Source organism: Haliotis rufescens, unplaced genomic scaffold, assembly GCF_023055435.1.
Source record: "Haliotis rufescens isolate VD_foot unplaced genomic scaffold, xgHalRufe1.0.p SCAF_8, whole genome shotgun sequence".
Lineage (NCBI taxonomy): Eukaryota > Metazoa > Mollusca > Gastropoda > Lepetellida > Haliotidae > Haliotis > Haliotis rufescens.
Genome location: NW_025964372.1, coordinates 44883715 through 44910670, shown reverse-complemented (window position 1 = coordinate 44910670; position 26956 = coordinate 44883715). Strand labels below are relative to the sequence as shown.

Below are 26956 nucleotides of genomic sequence, written 5' to 3'. Positions count from 1 at the left end.
TAATAATACAGCCACGTTAATACAGCCACATTAATACAGTCACATTTATACAGCCACATTAATACAGCCACGTTAATATAGTCACATTAATACAGCCACATTAATACAGTCACATTAATACAGCCACATTAATACAGTCACATTAATACAGCCACATTAATAGTCACATTAATACAGTCACATTAATATAGTCTCATTAATACAGCGTCATTAATACAGTCACATTAATACAGCCTAATTAATACAGCCACATTAATACAGCCTAATTAATACAGCCACATTAATACAGTCACGTTAATACAGCCACATTAATACAGTCACATTAATACAGCCACATTAATACAGTCACATTAATACAGCCACATTAATACAGTCACATTAATACAGCCACATTAATACAGCCACATTAATACAGTCACACTAATACAGCCACATTAATACAGCCACATTAATACAGTCACATTAATACAGCCACATTAATACAGTCACATTAATACAGTCACATTAATACAGTCACATTAATACAGCCACATTAATACAGTCACATTAATACAGTCACATTAATACAGCCACATTAATAGTCACATTCATACAGTCACATTAATACAGTCACATTAATACAGCCACATTTATACAGTCAATGGTATAAGGAACAGAGTAGAATAAATAACACATTCGCACAAAGACAAAAAGTAGTGTATGTTTTTATTGTGTTACAAACTGAAATGTGATCTCACGATACCCATGGTGCCAAGCAGCGCTATATATGCAAACTGACTTGTTACCGTTGTGGCACCAGAGGGCGGCGGTAGTGGTGATGATGTTGGTACAGAAGGCGTCGAGACGTTGAGGGCAAGAACACCTAGCCTTGTATGATCAAAGGTCCACCAAATGGTCCGCCACTCTTCTTGCACAGCGTAAAGAAACGAGAGCCTCTCCCCAGGAACACCGACCAAGGTTACAAACACGGCATCGCTGGTGACATTGATGCTTTTCACACGTCTAGGTGATATCGGCACGTGTTTAAACCCCTCTCCGATGAGAACAACCTCTGTTTTCTGGGGTCTGCAAGACATGAACGACCTCATGTGATTCAATATCAAAAGGGTGGTCCTACCATGCCGGCTTTTTTTAAATTGAGAAAAATGTCATATCCAATATAATATATAATTATAATACAATTGCCTCACCATGGGAACGAGGGCTAGAATACGTGCCCTGCTCTTCATGGGTGAAAAGCGACTATCTTGGATCGGCTGGGCAGTCTCAGTGACGCTGACTGCGTTCCCCCATCTTAGTGAGTTAATGCGTGAGTGCGTGAGTGAGTTGGGTTTAACGCGGCTTTTAACAGTATTCCAGTTATATCGCGGCGTGTCAGCTTAATGTGGGAGGAAATCCTGAAGTGATGCAGGTCTCAGATGTTTACTGCTTCGGTGAAACCCACGAGCACGGGTATGGTGCTGACAAACCTAGAAACATAATCGGGGCGAACCGGGATTCAAACCCACAATCATAGGTTTCTGGCGAGCCCAAGGGACGCAACTCTGCACAGCGAATCGTGGCGCCTTAGACGGCTGGGCCACCCGTGGTGAGTTAGCGAATCAGTCCAAACCGGTCGTTGATATTATGACCACCGTTCCACGCCGTCCGGGTACGATGACACGCAATTGCCCAAGCCAAGACCCCATTTACACTTTTACGAGAAGCGTAGGTTACTGAAGTTCTATCCAATTCTATCCAGGGGCCAGTTGTTTGGGGCGCCGCAATTTCGCGCTGCAGAGTTGCCTACCCTGGACGCACCGGAAACCAATGATAGTGGGTTCGCCGAAGTGGAAAACGTCTAAAACCTGAATCACTAGACCCGTGAAGATCCGGGGTAGAATAGGGCTTCAGCAACCCATGCTTGCCGTAAAAGGCGACTATGCTTGTCGTAAAAGGCGACTAACGGGATCGGGTGGTCAGGCTCGCTGGCTTGCTTGATGCATGTCATCGATCCCAATTGCGTGGATGGATGTTCATGATGAATATCACTGGATTGTCTGGTCCAGACTCGATTATTTACAGACCGCCGTCATATAGCTGGAATATTGCTAAGTTCAAAAAACAAACAAACAAAACATAGTAAATATCTTACCCGACAGTTAGAACCGGTGATGTGAAGACACTGGTGAAAAAAGGGGGCAGATTTGAACAGCAGAGGAGGAGCTTGAACCCCTTGTGGACGCTGACCAGAGAATTGACAAAGTTGGGGTTGTACAGTTTGCTCTCTTGAAACTGAAACAAAAATACGTCATGTGATTGGTGGATGAAATCACACATCCGGGAGTACCTGACATGCGCAAAGATATGGCGGCCAAATGGAACTCCAGATTACGATTTTTCTCATAAATGGGGATCTACTTGGCCGATTTGAGTGATCTTGGTGTCGAATTATATTAGTTTGCATGCTGAATTCTAGTTTCAACACCCTCAAGTATATATACTAAACAACAAAAGTTCATGTGACATTCATGTGTATTTAAGTGTATTTTTCAAACAAGTAAAGTTTGGTTTTCAATATTGTAGTACATGTATGGAATCAAGTCACAAAAACGCAACTGCTTCAGAAAAGCATGCATTCCATGCAAAAGTTGACTTTTATGCAAGCCCCATGCATTTCACTACCCAAGAATGGATATAAAAACATGTGCGTTAACGGGATTCCATGTGCATTGTTTAGCATCGTGCTGACAACAACCAGTCAGAAAAACAACAAAATTACGCAATTATTCAACATTACGAAATGCCACGCCTGTCCGAAAATGAGCGTCTGCGAGCCATTGGTATGCTTGAAGCAGGATCGAGTCAACGTGATGTTGCAAGACAATTTAACGTCCACAGAAGCACCATTTGGTGTTTATGGCAACGTTTGCAACAGACGAATGCATTCAGAGACCATCCTCGGAGTGGCAGGCCACGCGTAACCAATAATCGACAAGACAACTGGATTCGAACAACACACCCACGAAATCGATTCCAGCTAGCAACAGCGACTGCAAGAAGCATCCCTGGCCTTCGACGAATATCTTCACAAACCGTACGTCGTCGCCTCAGATGTGCAGGGATTGTCGCCAGAAGACCCGCCAGACGTCCCATTTTGACAGGAAACCACCGTCAAGCACGTCTACAGTGGTGCGGACAGCGTCTACGCTGGACGGCCATTCATTGACGAGTCTCGTTTTCACGGATTCGACGTCGATGTGAATGTTACGTCAATCATTATGTCATGGCAGAAGATCGGTTCGGGGGCGGCAGCGTTATGGTATGGGTTGGGATTACAGCAAGACAGAGGACCCGTTTGATAGTGGAAGAGAGAATTCTCAATGGACAGCGCTACCGCGACGAGGTCATCGGCCCTATTGTTCTACCGTTTTTGCGTCGTCATGGCCCAGGCATTACCTTTCAACATGACAACGCCCAGCCACAAATTGCTCAACTTGATCAGGATTCTCTTCAACAAAACAACGTGAATGTCATCCCCTGGCCGGTTCGCTCCCCTGATCTCTCACCAATCGAGCACATGTGGGATGAGATGGATCGGCGCCTTCGAAGTCAAACACGTGTTCCACAGACACTCCAGGAACTTCGAAACAAGCTCCAGCAGATATGGACAGATATCCCACAGGAATTTGTGCGACGCCTGGTCCATTCCATGAGACTTAGATGTGTTGCTTACATCGCAACCAGAGGTTGACACACACGCTATTGATTTGTAGAGTGACATTTTGGCATGTTCATGTGGGTTTTTTTTTTAATGAAATCACGCATTTTCTGAAGTCAGTATGGCAAATTAAACCATTTGACCACTTACAGGGAGTCTTTTATCTGTTGCAAACCGAAATTGTTTCAGATTTGGTAAAAAAAACATAACTTTGCATTAAATCGTATTCATTGTCACAGGAACTTTTGTTGTTCAGTATATTTTGTCAGGGTATAGCCAATTAAGGAGTCTTTTTCTGATATTTTGCTCAATGTTTGGAGTTCTTCTGAGATGACGAGCCAGACCTTGAAGCCATCTTCTCAGGAGTGATTATCCGGCACTACCAGGACACACTGGTGACAATTACTGCTCAGGAACTCAGCATGGGGTTCAACATCAGCTAAGGAAATGTTTTTCTTATACACTTAGTGTCCAAAATGCTGCTTAATCAACCCCGATCAGTTGAGTTGTCGCACCTGCATCGACAGGATGTGCCAGCGCGGGGAAGCCGAGCTAAAGGTATTGGGGTTCATAGTTATCCGGATGGTGTACCGGTCGGACCGGAGTTGAATGATGTTGGTTGTTGGTTGGTTTGTTGTTTAACTCCGCACTCAGCAGTATTTCAGCTATATGACGGCGGTCTGTAAATAATCGAGTCTGGACCAGCCAATCCAGTGATTGATATCATGAGCATCAATCCACGCAATTGGGATTGATGACATGCATCAACCAAGTCAGGGAGCCTGACCACCCGATCCCGTTAGTCGCCTTTTACGACAAGCATAGTCACCTTTTACTGCAAGCATGGGTTGCTGAAGACCTATTCTACCCCGGAGTCTTCATTGGGGTTCATAGTTATCCGGATGATCTACAGATTGGACGGGACTTGAATGATGTTGGATGAACGACCGGGCGAGGTGTAGGGCAAATGCATGAACCTTGTTGTATCCCATAATGGAAGCTGACCATGATACAGGGTGGTAACAGGATAAACCCCCGACCCTGAACATAAACATGGCTTCAAATACAAGATCTTCACCGCCGCCATAAAGCTGGAATATTGCTGAGTTCGGCGTTAAACAACAAACCAATTATTCGCACTTGCAAAATGATGTTGAAATATAAAAGATAACAATATGGTATATTACATCTGGTCCGAATTGATCCGTTATAGTCACGTTGTATTTGTGACGGCCTTCCAGGGAGGAAAAGATCATTCCAAATGTATATTTCCCGATCACGCTGTAGGATGTCCAGACTTCACCCTTTGGGCCCATGCTGTTGTTATAGGCTCCCTGTGAACAAACAGGATACATGTTGTAATCTTTCTAATGTTTGTTTGTTTGTTTGTTTGTTTGCTGTTTAACGCCGCGCTCAACAATATTCCAGCTACATGACGGCGGTCTGTAAATAATCGAATCTGGACCAGACCACCCAGTGATTGACATCAAGAGCATCGATCCATCAATTGGGATACGATGACATGCATCAACCAAGTCAGCGAGCCTGACCACCCTGTCCCGTTAGTCGCCTCTTACGACAAGCACAGTCGCCATATACGGCAAGCATGGGTTGCTGATCATGAGGACCTATTCTACCCCGGATCTTCACGGGTCAATCTTGCTCATGGAATAGGCAACAGGTTTAATATTTTTACACATTCACAAAAATGTTTTACTGACATGTATAACAGCAGTTTATGATTATAAATATCACATGTATAATATACGAATTACTTTATAAAATAATTATCATATGTTATTTCAAATCAAGAAATGAATATGTTTGAAGCCTAGTGTCTTGATATTGCTCGCTGACTTGGTTCATGCATGTCATCATATCTCAATTGCGTGAATCGATGCTCGAGATGTCAATCACTGGATTGTCTGGTCCGGACTCGATTATTTACAGGCTATCGTCATTAACCGGGTTATTACTGTGTGCGGCGTTAACCGACAAAGAACTAACACACCTAGTTTTGTTTGTTTGTTGTGTAACGCGGCACTCAGCAATATTCCAGCGAAATGACGGCGGTCTGTAAATAATCGAATCTTGACCAGACAATCAAGAGCATCGATCCATCAATTGGGATAGGATGACATGCATCAACCAAGACCTGTTCTACCCTGGATGTTCAGGGGTCCACTCCTAGGTAATGCAGTTGGGCGCTCAACTATTTGAGCCAAATGAAGACGTTACCTCCATGATCTGGGCATCAATTGCTGTGGCTGGTCTTGATGGACCAAGAATCAGACCATCAGCATTGCAGCAACTAAAACAGAAAAAACGAAATACAGGCCATTGTAGCAGTGTTCTGGAGATAATTTGTCGTGGATCTCGACAATACATTTTCATATTATGTGTCCACGGGTACTAAGACTAAGCCAAAGAAGATATCTATACGGAAACCGGGCGGTCGGGTAGCCTAGTGGTTAAAGCGTTCGCTCGTCACGCCGAAGACCCGGGTTCGATTCCCGACATGGGTACAATGTGTGAAGCCGTGATATTGCTGGAATATTGCAAAAAGCGGCGTAAAACCGTACTCACTCACTCCCTATACGGAAACCATTAGTGGCATCACAAATCATAAGATAGGACGACATCGTGATACATGATACAGAATAAATAACGTACTACATAACAGAGACTAGATGTCGTACTACAAGAAAGAGAATAGATGGCCTTAATTCAGATCTGAAAGAGTTCTTACATTCCCGTATTCATCTGATTCTGTGAATGCAAATTCACACATTCTGCCCAATTATTAATGGAGTACTATTTTTATCTTCACATTTAATGAATTACATAAATTTGTCGTCTTTACTATATTGATTAATATGCATGTCACCTAATTTGTGTTCATAGTAGGAACAACATCGATTTGGAAACATAATTTGACGCTTTTTCGACTAAACCTGAAGGCTGCTGTTTTGACGATGTGGTGAGGTGAGGTAAAATTGGGTTTAACGTCGCGTCCAAGATGATTGCACTTATATAGCGACGTGTGTGTGTGTGTGTGTGTGTGTGTGTGTGTGTGTGTGTGTGTGTGTGTGTGCTTGTACTAGTCCGGACTGATGCCGATTTATAGTGCTAGCACACTGGGATACCATGCCGCAGTTTAACATGAATACCCCACTCAGACACAGTATACTGACTCCGAGCCGACCAGTCCTTGTTTTAGCCCCTTAATGCCGAGCGCCAGACAGGGTAACACTGACTTTCCGCTCTCCGGGCGGACGCTCTACCACTAGACCACGGAGGAGGTCCTCTCTGCCTTGACATTACTGGAATAGTATTGTTTAGAATATTGTTGTCGGTACAATATTGTACAACATGGAGGCAGTTCATAGCGGACACACTAGACCTTACCTTTGTGCTACGTTGAATTTCACGTCCGAATCTATCTTGTTCCCAAGGCCGACTGCGCCCGTACTGATAGTGGCAACCATAGATTCAAATTCTAACCGAGTGTCTAGAAAACAACATGTAATCTCACTGTTATTTGTTTGTTTGTTTGTTTGTTGTTTAACGCCGCACTCAGCAATATTCAAGCTATATGATGGCGGTCTGTAAATAATTGAATCTGGACCAGACATTTCAGAGATTCATATCATGAGCATCAATGCAAGTCAGCGAGCCTGACCACGCGATACTGTTAGTCGCCTCTTAAGACAAGCATAGAATTCACTGGAAACTGGAAAGGAAATATCACAAAAAGACATGTTGTGCTTGGATACCAATTACACAATAATGACCCATTAAATCTTATAATTATTCTTTGCAGAAATCTTTTTTTCATGTAAAGATACAAGGCATATTCCATCGTTCCAGATCTTCCAGAATGAACTTAAGTAGTTTTATTAAAGCAGTTATTAAATGAACAGCATTTATGAGTGGGTATAAGACAGATTCTGTAAATTTTGGTCTTCATGGCATACAGACCGCCGTCATTTCGCTGGAATATTGCTGAGTGCCGCGTTACACAACAAACAAACAAAACTAGGTGTGTTAGTTCTTTGTCGGTTAACGCCGCACACAGTAATATTCCGGTTAATGACGATAGCCTGTAAATAATCGAGTCCGGACCAGACAATCCAGTGATTGACATCCTGAGCATCGATCCTTCAATTGGGATCGATGACATGCATCAGTGAGCCTGACCACCTGATCCCGTTAGTCGCCTTTTACGGAAACATGGGTTGCTGAAGACCTATTCTATCCGGGATCTTCACGGGTCAATCTCACTGTTAGCGTTAGACATTATACAGGTAGTGTTTTAGACATATCAATGAAATAGTAGCATAGTTAGGTGATATTGTATTTCATAGCGCTTCTGTTACGTTCACAGTGACAGAAAGTTAATGCCCTGTGTTATAACTTCCCTCCAGAACAAAGAATTGATGGCGACTAAATCTGACACAAACGAGAAATAGTTATTCGACGGTGATGTTGGTTGGTTGGTTTGTTGTTTAACGCCGCACTCAGCAATATTCCAGCTATATGACGGCGGTCTGTAAATAATCGAATCTGGACCAGACAATCCAGTGATTGACTTCATGAGCATTGATCCACGCAATTGGGATCGATGACATGCATCAACCAAGTCAGCGAGCCTGACCACCCGATCCCGTTAGTCGCCTTTTACGACAAGCATAGTCGCCTTTTATGGCGAGCATGGGTTGCTGAAGATCTATTCTACCACGGATCTTCACGGGTCGGTGATGTATCACAGTTGTGTTTGCAATGTTTCGGGGACTGGTTTCAACCCTGTAACATTTTATAACATTTGTAATGTTTTGGTCATATCCAATTTTCAAGTGTATACTTCTTTTGTCCGGCTTCTCAGACCAATGCATATTTTGCACATAATAATGTGAACGAGTGGTTGAATGCGCCCCCTACACGATGTTGCATGCTGTAAAACAATGTAAGACATTCAAATTCAAATACTATCCAGTTGACTCTTGATAGAACGGTTCGTTGAATTATTATCAATCTCAGTTCTTACTTGAAGAGTTTGTAAAAGCATCATGGGTTGAAATGAAGCTGTCTTTAAAAGGAGCAAGTCCAAGAGCATTTGCAAATATCGAGGTTATTCCAATTTTCCACTGATCCATGCTTTCCCCAAAGTCCTCACTGACCCGGGCCTGGAAAATAAATAAAAGCAGACAATCCAGTGATTGATATCATGAGCATCGATCCACGCAATTGGGATCGATGACATGCATCAACCAAGTCAGCGAGCCTGACCACCCGATCCCGTTAGTCGCCTTTTACCACAAGCATAGTCGCCTTTTACTGCAAGTATGGGTTGCTCCCCAGAAACCTTTGCTGGTTGTAAGAGGCGGCCAAATCATTCGGGGGCTCAGACACATTGACTTGTTTGGTAGCGTGTCCTTTTTCCCGAAGGCGTGGATCTTTGTTCGCAATGTCTATACTGTAGTCTACCATGATATTGAAACATTTTTCTATTCTAATTGGTTAAAAAAGGTTTGCTTTTTGCTACGGAAACCACTTTTAACTATATTAAGCCTTTTACCATAAAAAACATGCATATGAATATCCTTCATATCGATCGCGCGATTCATTAAAAATTGCTGCCGAACGATCACCCATAGGAGCTGCAAAAAGTATCGATATTTCCTCTATTACAGTCTGGGTCTCAAAAACATTACTTTAATACACACCGGGACAACGGCTCTCGCGAAATTAATAGATGGCCTAGCATCCAATAGAGGAAATATGGTACAGTAAATTACGGTTATAACGAACTCAAAGGGACCACTTATTTTAGTTCGTTATAACCGTAGTTCGTCATAAGCATATATACAGCATAACGACAGCAAATAGTCGGGACAAAAAGTAGGTTCGTTATATCCGTCAGTTCGTTATAAGCGTGTTCGTTATAAACGTAGTTTACTGCAGTTTGATTGTCAGTTCCTCTTTAACATAGAACGGGCCCTGTTCCATAAAGCGGTCGTAGAGCTACGACTTCCGAAAGTCTGTTTAAGTGTGGGAGTTACAATCGACATAACGATAAAATGATACGGTTATCAGAAGTATTATGTAGATAACGGAAGTATTATGTAGATAACGGAATAAGCCGAATGGATCCGAATGCTCTTTGTACATACCTGAGTGACAGCGGGTATCTCTAGAGACTGCAGGGCGTGTCTGGGAAGGGCGCCGCTGTATTGTATAGTGATGCCGTATCTCTCAGCAGCCAGACCCATGTCCACCAACCATTGCCTACCCAGTGACAGGTTTGTCTGGAACTCTTTCACCAATAACGACTGTTCCTTCATCCAGTCCTGAAAACAGTCAAGTGTTTAATAACCCCACCATCTTCCCGAGGCAAGGGAGTTAACTGACTATAAAAGTCCAGTTTCCACCCTTGCCAAACTAGGCTGGTATTATGGAGTTCGATTTTGGCTGGACTAACGAGGCTATGCTTAGTCCAATCAAAATCGCGAACCGTAATCGAAATCCGGTTCGTAAACTGTCATTCAGAGTTCGGTCGATTGCAGTATTTGCAAAGCATTTGCACCGCCAACTCGTTGTAAACAGATATTTTCCTAATCTTTTCAAGTTTTTAATCAAGGTGATCATATGATTTGATGCACTTCGCGATGTAAGACCCGTTTTATCACAATGTAGATCTTGATTGTCGATGAGATCGTCTTGTCTGGGCGCCGCCATTTGGTTTGAAACAAATGCAAGTGATACGAGATTGGTCCATAGGAGAGGCATAGAAGGGACATAACTCGTAACAGCCAATGGTGGTGCAACAATCGAGCCAAGGAATTCCAGTCTAGTTCGGCAAGGGTGGAACCTGGACTTTTAAAGTCAGTTAACTCTCTTGCCTCGGGAAGACGTCGTCCCACGTGCATCTCTGCTCTATATTTCATAGACACTGGAATTTCGACGTCGAAAGTAGAACGAACAACCATTAAACGGTGCAGACCATTTAACATACAAGTATTGGATGGCAAGAGGCAATGGGAGTATATGTTTGAGACATTGTATCCGCCAATGCTTCAAGAAATGCATGTACATCTTTCCCCCTTGGATCAACACACATGTAAATTTTCTTCTCTGAATCGTCAACAATCTGTTTTTGTATTATAATGTTTTAAGAACATCCAGAATATCAAGCAAAGAGTTTTAATATTTTAAAGACAACGAAAATTTATGTTTTCCAGTACTTATTCAAGAAGAGACATCGTTCAGGATAGATTATTGTCCTTGACGATCCAAGTACCCCTTGTCTGACATTACAACCTCTACAACGGGTATCGGATGGATACTATTTGTGACATTACAAAATAAGTTTCTACTTCCCGGAAGTAGTGGACCTTTTGCCTTTTCGGGCAGTGATTATGTACTACATGCACACGGTGGTAGAGATGTGTCCCTTGTGTCGTGGGTTCTAGCTCAAGATTCGTTCTGATAATGTTTCTAGGTTTGTCAGCACCATACCGTGCTCGTGGGTTTCACTTTGGGCTTTCCTCCAACATGAAGCTGACACAGGAATACTGGTAAAAGCGGCGTCAAACTACAACTAGCTCTCATCTGCTACATACAGTCTTCAGCAACCCATGCTTTCTGTAAAAGGTGACTGCTTGTCGTAAGATGCTCATGATATCAATCACTGGATTGCCTGGTCCAGACACGGTTATTTACAGACCACCGTCATATAGCTGGACTATTGCTGAATGCAGCGTTAAACAACAAACAAAACTACATACAGCCTTGAAGAAGTGCGACTATTGATCACACACCAATTCGACCCTGTATGCATTTTCAGATTCAGGGCGATTGATACAATGAGGCACATGTACGGTCTTACCTGTGTGTGGGATTCTGTGCTACATTGACAATATTAACCTGAATCGGTATACCCTTTACAAAATACGTCACACTTTGGCTAATATTGTTTTGTTTGTTTGTTGTTTAACACCGCACTCAGCAATATTCCAGCTATATGACGGTGTTCTGTAAATAATCAAATCTGAACCAGACAGTCCGGTGAATGACATCATGAGCATCGAACCACGCAATCGGGATAGGATGACATATATCAACCAAGTCAGCGAGCCTGACCACCCGATCCCGTTAGTCGCCTCTTACGGCAAGCAGGGGTTGCTGAAGACCTATTCTACCCCGGATCTTCACGGGTCCTTTGACTAATACTAATGAGACACGTGTTATACCTGTTGGTATACTTTAAGTCCCCAGGCCTTAGCTTTAGAGAAGAGGTAATCCCAAAAGTCCTGAAATAATAGAAAGTCAACATTCATTGTCTATTAATTTACACATTTAATGCACAATAAAACGTTTGCGATGATCGCCATTACACTACGCAGGTCACAACATTATGTACAAGAGTCCAGTCATTTTGAATCCTCGCATCCAATGACAACAAAGTACACAAAGCATTACGGTAGAGTAGAATATGTTTAGCGCTGACAGAACCATCTGAAATGTGGTAACTAAAAAAGGTTACTGATCCAACAAACAACTGTGACTTCGTACGAATTAGTGAAACCCCGAATCCAAATATATATTAAACACTTACCCCTCCAAGGGGAACAGCTGAGGATCCACTGATCAAGAAGGAGAAGTTGCCGCCATTTTGTGAAGCATATGATGTTTCGTTTGACCTTGAAAATTTCAATACGCAATGTCAATATCATATGGCACGATGTGATTGTTTCTGTTCCTGTAACCAAATTAAAATCAATACATTATTTTAATTGATAAATTAACTGAAAACATGAGAAATTGTTTCAGCGTAAAAAAAATATGTTTGAATCCAATTGTACCAATCATTGTACCAATCATTAGTTAGGTGTAGAAGTAGTTCGTCATTAAGTTTGTCATGACTACTTACCAAAACCCGTTCTGAAGAACAATGGCTAGTCCTGTTTTTTCGTGCAGAAATCTACAAAAGAGAGTTTGTATCAATATAAATGTCAATGCGAAATTACAATTACAAAGTGTGATTAATCATTGCTATTTTTACACAATACCCCGGTATGGTCCCCAAGTGCCTCAGGTTGGCCATTGTACTTGTTTGCTTATTGTTAACGCCGCATTCATCAATATGTCAGCTTTTTTTGCGGCGACCTGTGAATAATCGAGTCTGAACCAGACAATCCAGTTATATACATTGCGTGCAACGATCCACGACGTCGTGATAAGACACGAAATGTCCAAGTAACGCCGTTGTTTAACGCCTCACTCAGCAATATTCCAGCTATATGACGGCGGTCTGTAAATAATCGAGTCTGGACCAGACAATCCAGTGATTCATATCATGAGCATCGATCCACCTAATTGGGATCGATGACATGTATCAACCAAGTCAGCAAGCCTGACCACCCGATCCAGTTAGTCACCTTTTACGACAAGCATAGTCACCTTTTACGGCAAGCATGGGTTGCTGAAGACCTATTCTACCCCGGAATCTTCACGGGTTGTTACTATAGAGAAACAGACTGGTATAATACTCCCGAACGCCATAATCATGCAACTTTGCACAGCCAATAACGGCGCCCTCGTAAACTGGGAACCAGAAAACGTTTTCTTTTAATTTTGATTTTCGTCCACTTGAACTATTGCACGAACTTACTAACTTAGAATCTTAATGTATTTTAAATCCTTGGAAGTACCACAGATATGTCTTCAATCAGTGCTACAACTGTGAGGTAGTTCGGGGGGTGGTACGTACGTTAGGCCGTCAGGTACTGTGCCGTTCCTGGGTGTCAGTGAGATCGTTCCATTGTTGTCGTCTCGTTCATACAGCCAGTCGTCCAGTTGTACGTATCTGAAACATTTACATCCTCTCGTCACATCTAAGTTGAAGGCAGTTGAAATCGTCTTTAACGACACGTTTGAGACCATTGCACTTATATAGCGACGTGTGCGTGCGTGCTTGCGTGCGTGCGTGCGTGCGTGCGTGCGTGTGGTGTCGACCAGTCCTTGTGTGCGTGTGGTGTCGACCAGTCCTTGTTTTAACCCCTTTATGCGGGCTCCGGGCTGTGAGGATATTGTTTAACGTCGTTTGGTATGACGCGGCCAGGGGATCGAACCACTGACCTTCCGCTCTTCCGTGGATGCTCGTCGCTATATAAATGCAATAATCTTTTAAAAAACCCATTTCACCTAACCTCACCCATAGTACAAGACACGGGGAGTGTCGGTGATTATTTGCCTTGACTAAACAGAAGCATCACCTTTAATTACACATCAATCTGCAATCTGGCAAACGAGATTCCACTGTGTTTATTACCGTCAATAATACAATGATTTAATGCAAGGTAACAACATGTCACCATGTTATCTAAAGGTATTATATGGGTTATGTGAAAAGAAATAGTATTTAATTGCTCTGATGTGACCGCCTCCGTGGTCTAGTGGTAGAGCGTCCGCCCGGAGAGCGGAAGGTCAGGGGTTCGATCCCCGGCCGCGTCATACCAAAAGACGTTAAAAGATGGTACTTGTTGTTACCCTGTCTGGCGCTCGGCATTAAGGACTGGTCGGCTCGGAGTCAGTTTACTGTGTCTGAGTGGGGTATTCATGTTTAGCTGCGGCATGGTATCTCAGTGTGCTAGCACTATAAATCGGCATCAGTCCGGACACACACACACACACACACACACACACACACACACAGGTCGCTATATAAGTGCAATAATCTTGGACGCGACGTGAAACCCAATTTCACCTCACCTCACCTAATTGCTCTGATTGTATAATTAAAACACAACTGTAAGGTAATGTCATGTCACCATGGTAACTAGAGGTATTTACATACATACTTGTAAGGTACATGCTTCTGTTTTGGATTTTCTTTCAGTTCTAGAAGTGTGTCTTCATAATCTTTACCTTCCTCCGGAGCATCGTGATAGGCCGTGCCTGTATCAATGTACAGTAAAGTACGGTTATAACGAACTCAAAGGGACTACTAATTTTAGTTCGTTATAACCGTAGTTCGTTATAAGCATATATACAGTATAACAACAGCAAATAGTCGGGACCCAAAAGTAAGTTCGTTATATCCGTCAGTTCGTTATAAGCGTGTTCGTTATAACCGTAGTATACTGTAGCACATCAGTAACAAATCCAACACAAAAAGTGATGTGAGAAACAAATACAAGTGTTTTTAATGTCGATGTTGAGACATTTTATTTATGTGTGAAAGTTGCTATGGATACCTTCGTCCGTCCAGTACCCCATATTCGTGAGGGTGATGTCACTACTTCTCAAATCCCTTTTTCCATACCACTTCCTCATGAGTTTGCCCCATCCTTCAAACGCCTGCAAAATTAGAGAAAATCAGTGTTAAAATATATGTACATATAAATATAATTTCTATTGACATTAAAAGTATTCCGATCAAAGATTTTAGCATACATTTTATACATAAAAGTATACATTTATACATTTATTTCTTTGTTATTTAACGGCAACATCAAAACGATATTACGGCTGTTTGTAAATAATCGAGTCTGGTCAAGATAATCCAGTGATTGACACTATCAGGATTGTACGACCACTTCACAGAGGTGAAGTGAGGTGAAATGGGTTTTAACGTCGCGTCCAAGATTATTTCACTTATGTAGCGACGTGCAGGCACGTCTGTGTGTGTGTGTGGCTGCTTGTACTAGTCCGGACTGATGCCGATTTATAGTACTAGCTCACTGAGACACCATGCCGCAGTTTAACATGATTACCCCACTCAGACACAGTATACTGACTCCGAGCCGACCAGTCCTTGTTTTAGCCCCTTAATGCCTAGCGCCAGACAGGGTAACAACAAGTGCCATCTTTTAACGTCTTTTGGTATGACGCGGTCGGGGATCGAACCCCGGACCTTCCGCTCTACCATTTGACCACGGAGGCCGTCCACACACCTTCTTGTCCATTTAGTCGCCTCTTACGATTAGCATAAAACGATTATCACTGTTGTCATTTTTTTTATTGGTGATCCTTTACAATATCGGAAAGCAATACAATACTAATAGTTCCGCTATACGACAGCTGCCTGTAAATAATCAAGTCTAGACCAGACACTCCAGTGTTTGAGCAACGATCCACGCCACAAGCCATGGCACCGACCCTGGCCATCCGATCCCTTACGTCGCCTCTAACGACCTCTTTAACTCTCTTGAATAAATCTAATTTAATAAATGTGTTTTTACCCCAATCTGTTAAGCTATATCTTTAATGAAAACAACTTATTTTTAAACGGAAAATATTTTTGAAATATCTAGTTCGATTGAATCGTCATGGGAAGTTGCAAAATGCCAGAGGTCGTGGAAGGTGAGCTAGTGAACCCATGGGAAACCTTTGTAAGAATCTGCTTCGCGGATTCCTACAGTTTGCACATCTGATTTTTGATTACCTCAACGAAACGATCGAAATACACATCCAATCCGACCGCCTCCGTGGTCTAGTGGTAGAGCGTCCGCCTGGAGAGCGGAAGGTCAGGGGTTCGATCCCCGGCCGCGTCATACCAAAAGACGTTAAAAGATGGTACTTGTTGTTACCCTGTCTGGCGCTCGGCATTTAGGGGTTAAAACAAGGACTGGTCGGCTCGGAGTCAGTATACTGTGTCTGAGTGGGGTATTCATGTTAAACTGCGGCATGGTATCTCAGTGGGCTAGCACCATAAATCGGCATCAGTCCGGACTAGTACAAGCAGCCACACAAACACACACACGTACATGCACGTCGCTATATAAGTGCAATAATCTTGGACGCGACGTTAAACCCCATTTCACCTCACCTCACCACATCCAATCCTTAAAATATACCTATACCTACATTGTTTATTCCTTCGCCGTAGTACATTATTGTCTGGTATTCAAACCCAGCTGGGATGAGGTCAACAGTTCCCATGATGCCCCAGTGAACACTTCCACGGAAAAGTCCCTTTTTGTTCACCCACATTGAAGCAGACATAAACTGGTTGAAAGGGGAGATAACTACCGCACTTCCGGTGGGACTGAACATACAGACTGGTCCGCCTTCATATCCGTCGAGCAGGTCTATACCAATTGGATTCGTAACATTGTACCTAAGAAGTTAAACGACATATAAGATATGATGGATATTATGGTGAGAGTGAGTTTTCGTTCAACGCCGTTTTGAACTCAATTTCAGTTACATCATGGCGGCGTTAAACAACAAACAAACAAACAAACAAACAAATACATCACGGCGTGTTTTTTTTTTTGGGAAGGAAAGCCCGAAATGATTGATCGGTTACAAGTTTGGTGAAACCAGCGAGTTAAATCTAACTCGCTCACTCAAATTCTATCAATCTTGCATGTTTTGAGAAAATATTTCAAATGAATTTCATTTCCCTGAATGAGTGAGTTAGAGAGTGAGTTCTGTTTAACGCCGCTTTTAACAGTATTCCAATTATATCGTGTCGTGTCAGCTTAATGTGGGAGGAAAGCCTGAAGTGATGCAGGTCTCAGATGTTTACCACTTCGGTGAAACCCACGAGCACGGGTATGGTGCTGACAAACCTAGAAACATAATCGGGGCGAACCGGGATTCGAACCAACAATAATAGGTTTCTTGCGTGCCCAAGGGACGCAACTCTGCACAGCGAATCGCGGCGCCTTATACGACTGGGCCACCCGTTCCCCCTAATAACATAATGTTGGCGAATCGGGATTCGAACCCACGATCATAGGTTTCTGGCCTGCCCTTGGAGCTCAACGCTGCACAGCGAATTGCCGCCCTTTAGACGACTAAGCCATCCGTTGTCCCTAGTCCACTCAACATGGATATACAGTAAAGTACGGTTATAACGAACTCAAGGGGACTACTAATTTTAGTTCGTTATAACCGTAGTTCGTTATAAGTACAGTAAGCTACGGTTATAACGAACTCGAAAGGACCACTAACTTTAGTTTGTTACTACCGTAGTTCGTAATAAGCACATATACAGCATAACTATAGCAAATAGTCGGGACAAAAAAATCAGTTCGTTATATCCGTCAGTTCGTTATAAGCGTGTTCGTTATAAACGTACTTTACTGTATATATACAGCATAAGTACAGCAAATAGTCGGGACCAAAAAAGTAAGTTCGTTATATCCGTCAGTTCGCTATAAGCGTGTTCGTTATAACCGTGGTTTACTGTATATGTTTCTTCTGTTTCTGTTGTCTTTTTTTGTCGTTTTAATGTAAATACGTCAATAGGTCCGTTTCATTCTGTGCATTATAAATGTACATTAATTTAAATGTTGGCTCAAGATAACGTCGGCATGAATACCTGACAGACAAATAATAAATTATTTTTTTTAATTATACATTCAGGATAGATAATGGATCTATAAAAAGTAGTGTCATCGCAGATGTTTTTAAAGCACATATCTATTCTTACATGGCCATTGTTTTCGCTTCGTCTCCAAGCCAGTTCCCCCCGAAGGACAGATACCCCACATCAGCAGCTGATGGAACGAAGAACTCGAAGTTTGGAAATCCTCCGATAATAGTCACATTTGTCGGTGCCTTTGTTCCTGGGGTGTCCTTCAAGAATTTCTGAAATAAGCATTAATTTAAATAAATGAGACACTATTCAATATGTACAATTTGGTGGTCAACACGAAAACAAGCTTACTCGATCATCCAAATCTATTAGATATATATCTTGAATGCTAATGCAATGTCCACGTCAGCACACCGCCTGAAAGATTTATCTCACCGAATATTACTGAGAGCATGCCCCTTTAACATGGCGCTTTATAGACAATTCAACTCACTAACTATGCCATGAGAACATACAGCATAATTTACAATCTAACCGTATAGTACAACCGACTATACTGACTATGATATGAAAGCATAGTATATTTACTACCACACCGAATATGCATCCGTCACACAACCACATGTATTTACCAAGACATTATATTAAATGACAAAATAGTACAACCGGCACGCAAATACTTACTACGACATGCACACACAGGATATTTACCTGATCGAATAGTACAACCGACACGCAAATACTTACTATGACATGCATACAGGACATGTACCTGATCGAATAGTACAACCGGCACGCAAATACTTACTATGACATGCATACAGGACATTTACCTGATCGAATAGTACAACCGGCACGCAAATACTTACTATGACATGCATACAGGACATTTACCTGATCGAATAGTACAACCGGCACGCAAATACTTACTATGACATGCATACAGGACATTTACCTGATCGAATAGTACAACCGGCACGCAAATACCTACTATGACATGCATACAGGACATGTACCTGATCGAATAGTACAACCGGCACGCAAATACTTACTATGACATGCATACAGGACATTTACCTGATCGAATAGTACAACCGGCACGCAAATACCTACTATGACATGCATACAGGACATGTACCTGATCGAATAGTACAACCGGCACGCAAATACTTACTATGACATGCATACAGGACATTTACCTGATCGAATAGTACAACCGGCACGCAAATACTTACTATGACATGCATACAGGACATTTACCTGATCGAATAGTACAACCGGCACGCAAATACTTACTATGACATGCATACAGGACATTTACCTGATCGAATAGTACAACCGGCACGCAAATACTTACTATGACATGCATACAGGACATTTACCTGATCGAATAGTACAACCGGCACGCAAATACTTACTATGACATGCATACAGGACATTTACCTGATCGAATAGTACAACCGGCATGCAAATACTTACTATGACATGCATACGGGACATGTACCTGATCGAATAGTACAACCGGCACGCAAATAATTACTATGACATGCATACAGGACATTTACCTGATCGAATAGTACAACCGGCACGCAAATGATTACTATGACATGCATACAGGACATTTACCTGATCGAATAGTACAACCGGCACGCAAATACTTACTATGACATGCATACAGGACATTTACCTGATCGAATAGTACAACCAGCACGCAAATACTTACTATGACATGCATACAGGACATGTACCTGATCGAATAGTACAACCGGCACGCAAATACTTACTATGACATGCATACAGGACATTTACCTGATCGAATAGTACAACCGGCACGCAAATACTTACTATGACATGCATACAGCACATGTACCTGATCGAATAGTACAACCGGCACGCAAATACTTACTATGACATGCATACAGGACATGTACCTGATCGAATAGTACAACCGGCACGCAAATACTTACTATGACATGCATACAGGACATGTACCTGATCGAATAGTACAACCGGCACGCAAATACTTACTATGACATGCATACAGGACATTTACCTGATCGAATAGTACAACCGGCACGCAAATACTTACTATGACATGCATACAGGACATTTACCTGATCGAATAGTACAACCGGCATGCAAATACTTACTATGACATGCATACAGGACATGTACCTGATCGAATAGTACAACCGGCACGCAAATACTTACTATGACATGCATACAGGACATTTACCTGATCGAATAGTACAACCGGCACGCAAATACTTACTATGACATGCATACAGGACATTTACCTGATCGAATAGTACAACCGGCACGCAAATTCTTACTATGACATGCATACAAGACATTTACCTGATCGAATAGTACAACCGGCACGCAAATACTTACTATGACATGCATACAGGACATTTACCTGATCGAATAGTACAACCGGCACGCAAATAATTACTATGACATGCATACAGGACATTTACCTGATCGAATAGTACAACCGGCACGCAAATACTTACTATGACATGCATACAGGACATTTACCTGATCGAATAGTACAACCAGCACGCAAATACTTACTATGACATGCATACAGGACATGTACCTGATCGAATAGTACAACCGGCACGCAAATACTTACTATGACATGCATACAGGACATTTACCTGATCGAATAGTACAACCGGCACGCAAATACTTACTATGACATGCATACAGCACATGTACCTGATCGAATAGTACAACCGGCACGCAAATACTTACTATGACATGCATACAGGACATGTACCTGATCGAATAGTACAACCGGCACGCAAATACTTACTATGACATGCATACAGGACATTTACCTGATCGAATAGTACAACCGGCACGCAAATACTTACTATGACATGCATACAGCACATGTACCTGATCGAATAGTACAACCGGCACGCAAATACTTACTATGACATGCATACAGGACATGTACCTGATCGAATAGTACAACCGGCACGCAAATACTTACTATGACATGCATACAGGACATGTACCTGATCGAATAGTACAACCGGCACGCAAATACTTACTATGACATGCATACAGGATATTTACCTGATCGAATAGTACAACCGGCACGCAAATACTTACTATGACATGCATACAGGACATGTACCTGATCGAATAGTACAACCGGCACGCAAATACTTAGAAATGAAAACATATAGGACATTTACCTGATCGAATAGTACAACCGGCACGCAAATACTTACTATGACATGCATACAGGACATGTACCTGATCGAATAGTACAACCGGCACGCAAATACTTACTATGACATGCATACAGGACATGTACCTGATCGAATAGTACAACCGGCACGCAAATACTTACTATGACATGCATACAGGACATGTACCTGATCGAATAGTACAACCGGCACGCTCATACTTAGAAATGAAAACATACAGGGCATTTACCTGAGCTTATAGTACAACCGACACGGTCATACTTTCTTAGATATATAAACTCACAGGACATTTACCTGATCGAATAGTACAACCGGCACGCTCATACTTAGAAATGAAAACATACAGGACATTTACCTGATCGAATAGTACAACCGGCACGTTAATACTTACTATGACATGCATACAGGATATTTACCTGATCGAATAGTACAACCGGCACGCAAATACTTACTATGACATGCATACAGGACATTTACCTGATCGAATAGTACAACCGGCACGCAAATACTTACTACGACATGCATACGGGACATGTACCTGATCGAATAGTACAACCGGCACGCTCATACTTAGAAATGAAAACATACAGGGCATTTACCTGAGCTTATAGTACAACCGACACGGTAATACTTTCTTAGATATATAAACTCACAGGACATTTACCTGATCGAATAGTACAACCGGCACGCAAATACTTACTACGACATGCACACACAGGATATTTACCTGATCGAATAGTACAACCGGCACGCAAATAATTACTATGACATGCATACAGGACATGTACCTGATCGAATAATACAACCGGCACGCAAATACTTACTATGACATGCATACAGGACATTTACCTGATCGAATAGTACAACCGGCACGCAAATACTTACTATGACATGCATACGGGACATTTACCTGATCGAATAGTACAACCGGCACGCAAATACTTACTACGACATGCACACACAGGATATTTACCTGATCGAATAGTACAACCGGCACGTAAATACTTACTACGACATGCACACACAGGACATTTACCTGATCGAATAGTACAACCGGCACGCAAATACTTACTACGACATGCACACACAGGATATTTACCTGATCGAATAGTACAACCGGCACGCAAATAATTACTATGACATGCATACAGGACATTTACCTGATCGAATAGTACAACCGGCACGCAAATACTTACTATGACATGCATACAGGACATTTACCTGATCGAATAGTACAACCGGCACGCTCATACTTAGAAATGAAAACATACAGGACATTTACCTGATCGAATAGTACAACCGGCACGTTAATACTTACTATGACATGCATACAGGATATTTACCTGATCGAATAGTACAACCGGCACGCAAATGCTTACTATGACATGCATACAGGACATTTACCTGATCGAATAGTACAACCGGCACGCAAATACTTACTATGACATGCATACGGGACATGTACCTGATCGAATAGTACAACCGGCACGCTCATACTTAGAAATGAAAACATACAGGGCATTTACCTGAGCTTATAGTACAACCGACACGGTAATACTTTCTTAGATATATAAACTCACAGGACATTTACCTGATCGAATAGTACAACCGGCACGCAAATACTTACTACGACATGCACACACAGGACATTTACCTGATCGAATAGTACAACCGGCACGCAAATACTTACTACGACATGCACACACAGGACATTTACCTGATCGAATAGTACAACCGGCACGCAAATACTTACTATGACATGCATACAGGACATTTACCTGATCGAATAGTACAACCGGCACGCAAATACTTACTACGACATGCACACACAGGATATTTACCTGATCGAATAGTACAACCGGCACGCAAATAATTACTATGACATGCATACAGGACATTTACCTGATCGAATAGTACAACCGGCACGCAAATACTTACTATGACATGCATACAGGACATTTACCTGATCGAATAGTACAACCGGCACGCAAATACTTACTACGACATGCACACACAGGATATTTACCTGATCGAATAGTACAACCGGCACGCAAATAATTACTATGACATGCACACACAGGATATTTACCTGATCGAATAGTACAACCGGCACGCAAATAATTACTACGACATGCACACAGGACATTTACCTGATCGAATAGTACAACCGGCATGCAAATACTTACTATGACATGCATACAGGATATTTACCTGATCGAATAGTACAACCGGCACGCAAATAATTACTACGACATGCACACAGGACATTTACCTGATCGAATAGTACAACCGGCACGCAAATACTTTCTTTGATATATAAACTCACAGGATATTTACCTGATCGAATAGTACATCCGGCACGCAAATACTTTCTTTGATATATAAACTCACAGGATATTTACGTGATCGAAAAGTTCAACCAGCGTGGAAATACTTAGACATGGAAACAACCAGGATATTTACCTGTCCGAATACTACAGCCGGCACGCCCCCTTCCACATAGCTCTTGATTGACAGTTGTATCGGTGAGTCATCAGCATAATAATTGTAAGTGATTCTTTTCCAGAACCCTAGCATGTCCTGTCCTTGGTCATGCTCAGTGTTTCTTAACGTTAGGTTTCCAAGGTGGCCAAGAACCCCGTCAGTTGTGTATTTGCCTCCATTGACAAAGAAGAACGCTTGTGATCCCCTTATCCACTGTGTGCCGTTCACGTAGACGTTGTAGTAGCCAGTGGCAGATGTCTCCACTCTTAATCCCTCGCCGCTGACTGAAGGAGAACACATTGCATTTGTTAATGTTTGTATACAGTTATCTCACGCCAATGTATAAAGACCGGAATCTGGAGACGATGACAACCAACCAGACAAGCCACAAAGCCTGATCAACCGATCCCCGTCATAGTCACCTCTTACCAATGAGTGAATATTGTTTTATGCCAGGTTTAGCAATACTTAGCTGGGGGTACTAGAAAGGGTTTCACACATTATACCCTTCTGGACAATCGAACCCGGTCCTTCGGCGTGATGAGCAAACGCATTAACCACCAGGCTACCCGCCGCCGGCCTTTTCTGACTCGGAATCTCAACAGGGTTAGTTGTTATTTAGGAATTTAGAATGTTGTTAGAGAGGCAAAACACAACAGCATGTGTTCCTGAGCAATAGGTAGGACGAGAAATTAGAAGAGACAAAACCCTTTCTATGTTCATAAGAAATCCCGATTGTACGCATCCGACTATATCGATGACATGTGTTTATGAATCACTATTAAATAGTAATGATACCAGGTGTTCGCGAAAGGGTTCGCGTAACCTGCTTCACCGGTGACATCCGTCATAAACGCATGCAAAGGCACGCCAATTATTCGAAGAACTCAGAAAGGTATAATGTCTACATATAGAAACAAATTGTTCAATTTTCCTCAGACCAAAATAGAACATAAAAATAAGCAACACAAACATTTTTAAATACCTACAAGCAAATGAATATTGTCTGACTGTTAAGGTATTGCTGAGTAAGAGTTGTATCTATGACATATGTCCTTTGTATTCTTTCATTGAAGGGACCGACCATTATAGTTTTTTTTCTTGGAGCCGTGATTTTGGTCTGATTATTTGTTTGGTCATTGTCGTCATGTGGATCATATGATAGCCAGATATATAAATTGTTATTTTCCGTATAAAAATCAAAGTCAAAGTCAAATCCATGGGAAATGCTTAAGCGGTTTTGGTTTTGGGTTGTTTTGTTGTTTTACGCCGCACTCAGCAATATTCCAGCTATATGACGGCGGTCTGTAAATAATCGCGTCTGGACCAGACAATCCAGTGATTAACATCATGAACATCGATCCACGCAATTGGGATACGATGACATGCATCAACCAAGTCAGCGAGCCTGACCACCCGATCCCCTTAGTCGCCTTTTACGACAAGCATAGACACCTTTTACGGCAAGCTTATGTGGAAGCGTAAGATCAAAGATAACTTCTGTAGCCCAGTGTGTATATTTACTGCCAATATAAGAACAAAAAACAAACACTCGGTCATATTCCACAAAGATATAGTAACGCTTCAATAGCTTTGTCTCATTAACTCTACTGTAGACGGTTGCTCGTAGAGTTCCGAAAAATTCAAAGCGTTACGACAGCTTTCGTGAAACGGTGGTCCGTGGTCCACTCCTTCAAATATCGATTGAATGCGACAGACATACATTGCTTTTCGTTTTTGTTGCAAAAAAACCATAAATTATCCATTTATGTGTCAATGAGTGAGTAAGGGAGTATGGTTTTACGCTACGTTTTGTAAAATCCCAGCAGAAATGGGCCTGGCACATTGCACCCATGTTGGTAATCGCACCCTGTGTCAAGCGAATGCTATAATGAACAGGCTACCCTCCACCTGTCCATATATCAAACGCGATTCCGGGTTAGAATAGATCCCCAGCAACCTATGACCTGAAAGACCTTAAAGACCTGAAAGATCCTGTGGTCAGGCTAGGGGACTTGGTTGATGCATGTCATCGTATCCTCACTGCGTGGATCGTTGTTCATAACATCAATCACTGGATTGTCTGGTGCAGAATCGATTATTTACAGGCCGCCATCTCACATCAGAAGTTTTGCTGAGAGCCGCGTTTAACAAAATACAACAGGATATAATTATTCTGCAATTGTGTTAGAGTAAATATATATTATTTCTATAAAGATATTATTAGTAAAACATCTATAATATAGGGTATAGACATCGTATACATCAAAATATGGTCATCTGGCATTAACTTATATATTTGAAATATTTTATAATTTTATTTTATTTTATTATTCACGATGCACGGTAAAATTGTCGTTCACACGATCGCGATATATAAATTAAGACGATGCTCCCTTATATTAAGGTCAAAATGTTATCGGCTCTTCGATTGTTTTGAGTGAACACACACATCATATATTAAAGAATTCTTACTTACCCTTCTGATGTAGTGTTACAAGAAGTAATAGCAGTATCAAGCTGATGAACTGTTTCATTCTGGATGTAGTATCCAGCGACAACGAGATGACCTCAACTGCCTCAAGCAATGATGTGAGATGAAAAGGAACCTCGCTGGTATCGCACGTCTCAAACTGACCCCAGACCCCATGACCCTTGACCTTTCATATTAGCATAAGTACTGAACAAACTTTGCATTACAAAAGATTCGACGAAATCAGTCCCAAGATACGATGTGATAAGCCGTGATAATATGATGGTGATATCAGTTTCGTACATGTGGTCGAGATAAGTGATTCATGTCAACATAAATGAAATTTCGTTATCATAAACCCAACACATCTTCACTATAGCAAAATAAATCGGATTGAAAACGTCTTCATTATAAGAAATGAATGGGATTCAGAAACCTCTACCAGCCCAAAAGCGCCTCACTATGGGACATCATATGGGATTCAGAAATCATCCCCTCAAAACACCCTCAGTATTAGAAATAAAATCGACCCGTGAAGATCCGGGTTAGAATAGATCTTCAGCAACTCATGCTTGCTGTAAAAAGCGACTATGCTGGTCGTAAGAGGCGACTAACAGGATCGGGTGGTCAGGCTCTCTGACTTGGTTGATGCATGTCATCGTATCCCAATTGCGTGGATCAATGCTCATGATATAAATCACTGGATTGTCTGGTCCAGACTCGATTATTTACAGACCACC

General features: G+C 41.9%; 1 protein-coding gene across 1 annotated transcript; it reads right to left on the bottom strand.

Moving 5' to 3' along the window:
* Nucleotides 1-688: 688 nt before the first annotated feature.
* LOC124143542 lies at nucleotides 689-26379 on the bottom strand. Its single transcript, XM_046512541.2, has 17 exons — nucleotides 26223-26379; nucleotides 23723-24027; nucleotides 18147-18304; nucleotides 16571-16823; nucleotides 14959-15061; nucleotides 14563-14659; nucleotides 13473-13568; nucleotides 12633-12683; nucleotides 12318-12402; nucleotides 11953-12012; nucleotides 9874-10050; nucleotides 8748-8886; nucleotides 7109-7211; nucleotides 5939-6011; nucleotides 4888-5034; nucleotides 2135-2274; nucleotides 689-1065 (listed from the first exon to the last, which is right to left on the bottom strand). Exons 1-17 carry the CDS (start codon nucleotides 26278-26280, stop codon nucleotides 714-716), a joined length of 2397 nt encoding a protein of 798 aa, XP_046368497.2. The 5' UTR covers nucleotides 26281-26379; the 3' UTR covers nucleotides 689-713.
* Nucleotides 26380-26956: the final 577 nt, after the last annotated feature.

Bases quoted from the DNA above. Each gene is read 5' to 3' on its own strand.
- LOC124143542 (XM_046512541.2), bottom strand. From the start codon at position 26,280: ATGAAACAGTTCATCAGCTTGATACTGCTATTACTTCTTGTAACACTA. The intron at 18,305-23,722 runs GTAAATATCCTG...TGCTTATTTCAG, and splicing joins CGGCTGTAGTATTCGGACAG to AAATTCTTGAAGGACACCCC. The intron at 12,684-13,472 runs GTACGTACCACC...TCTCTTTTGTAG, and splicing joins ACAGTACCTGACGGCCTAAC to ATTTCTGCACGAAAAAACAG.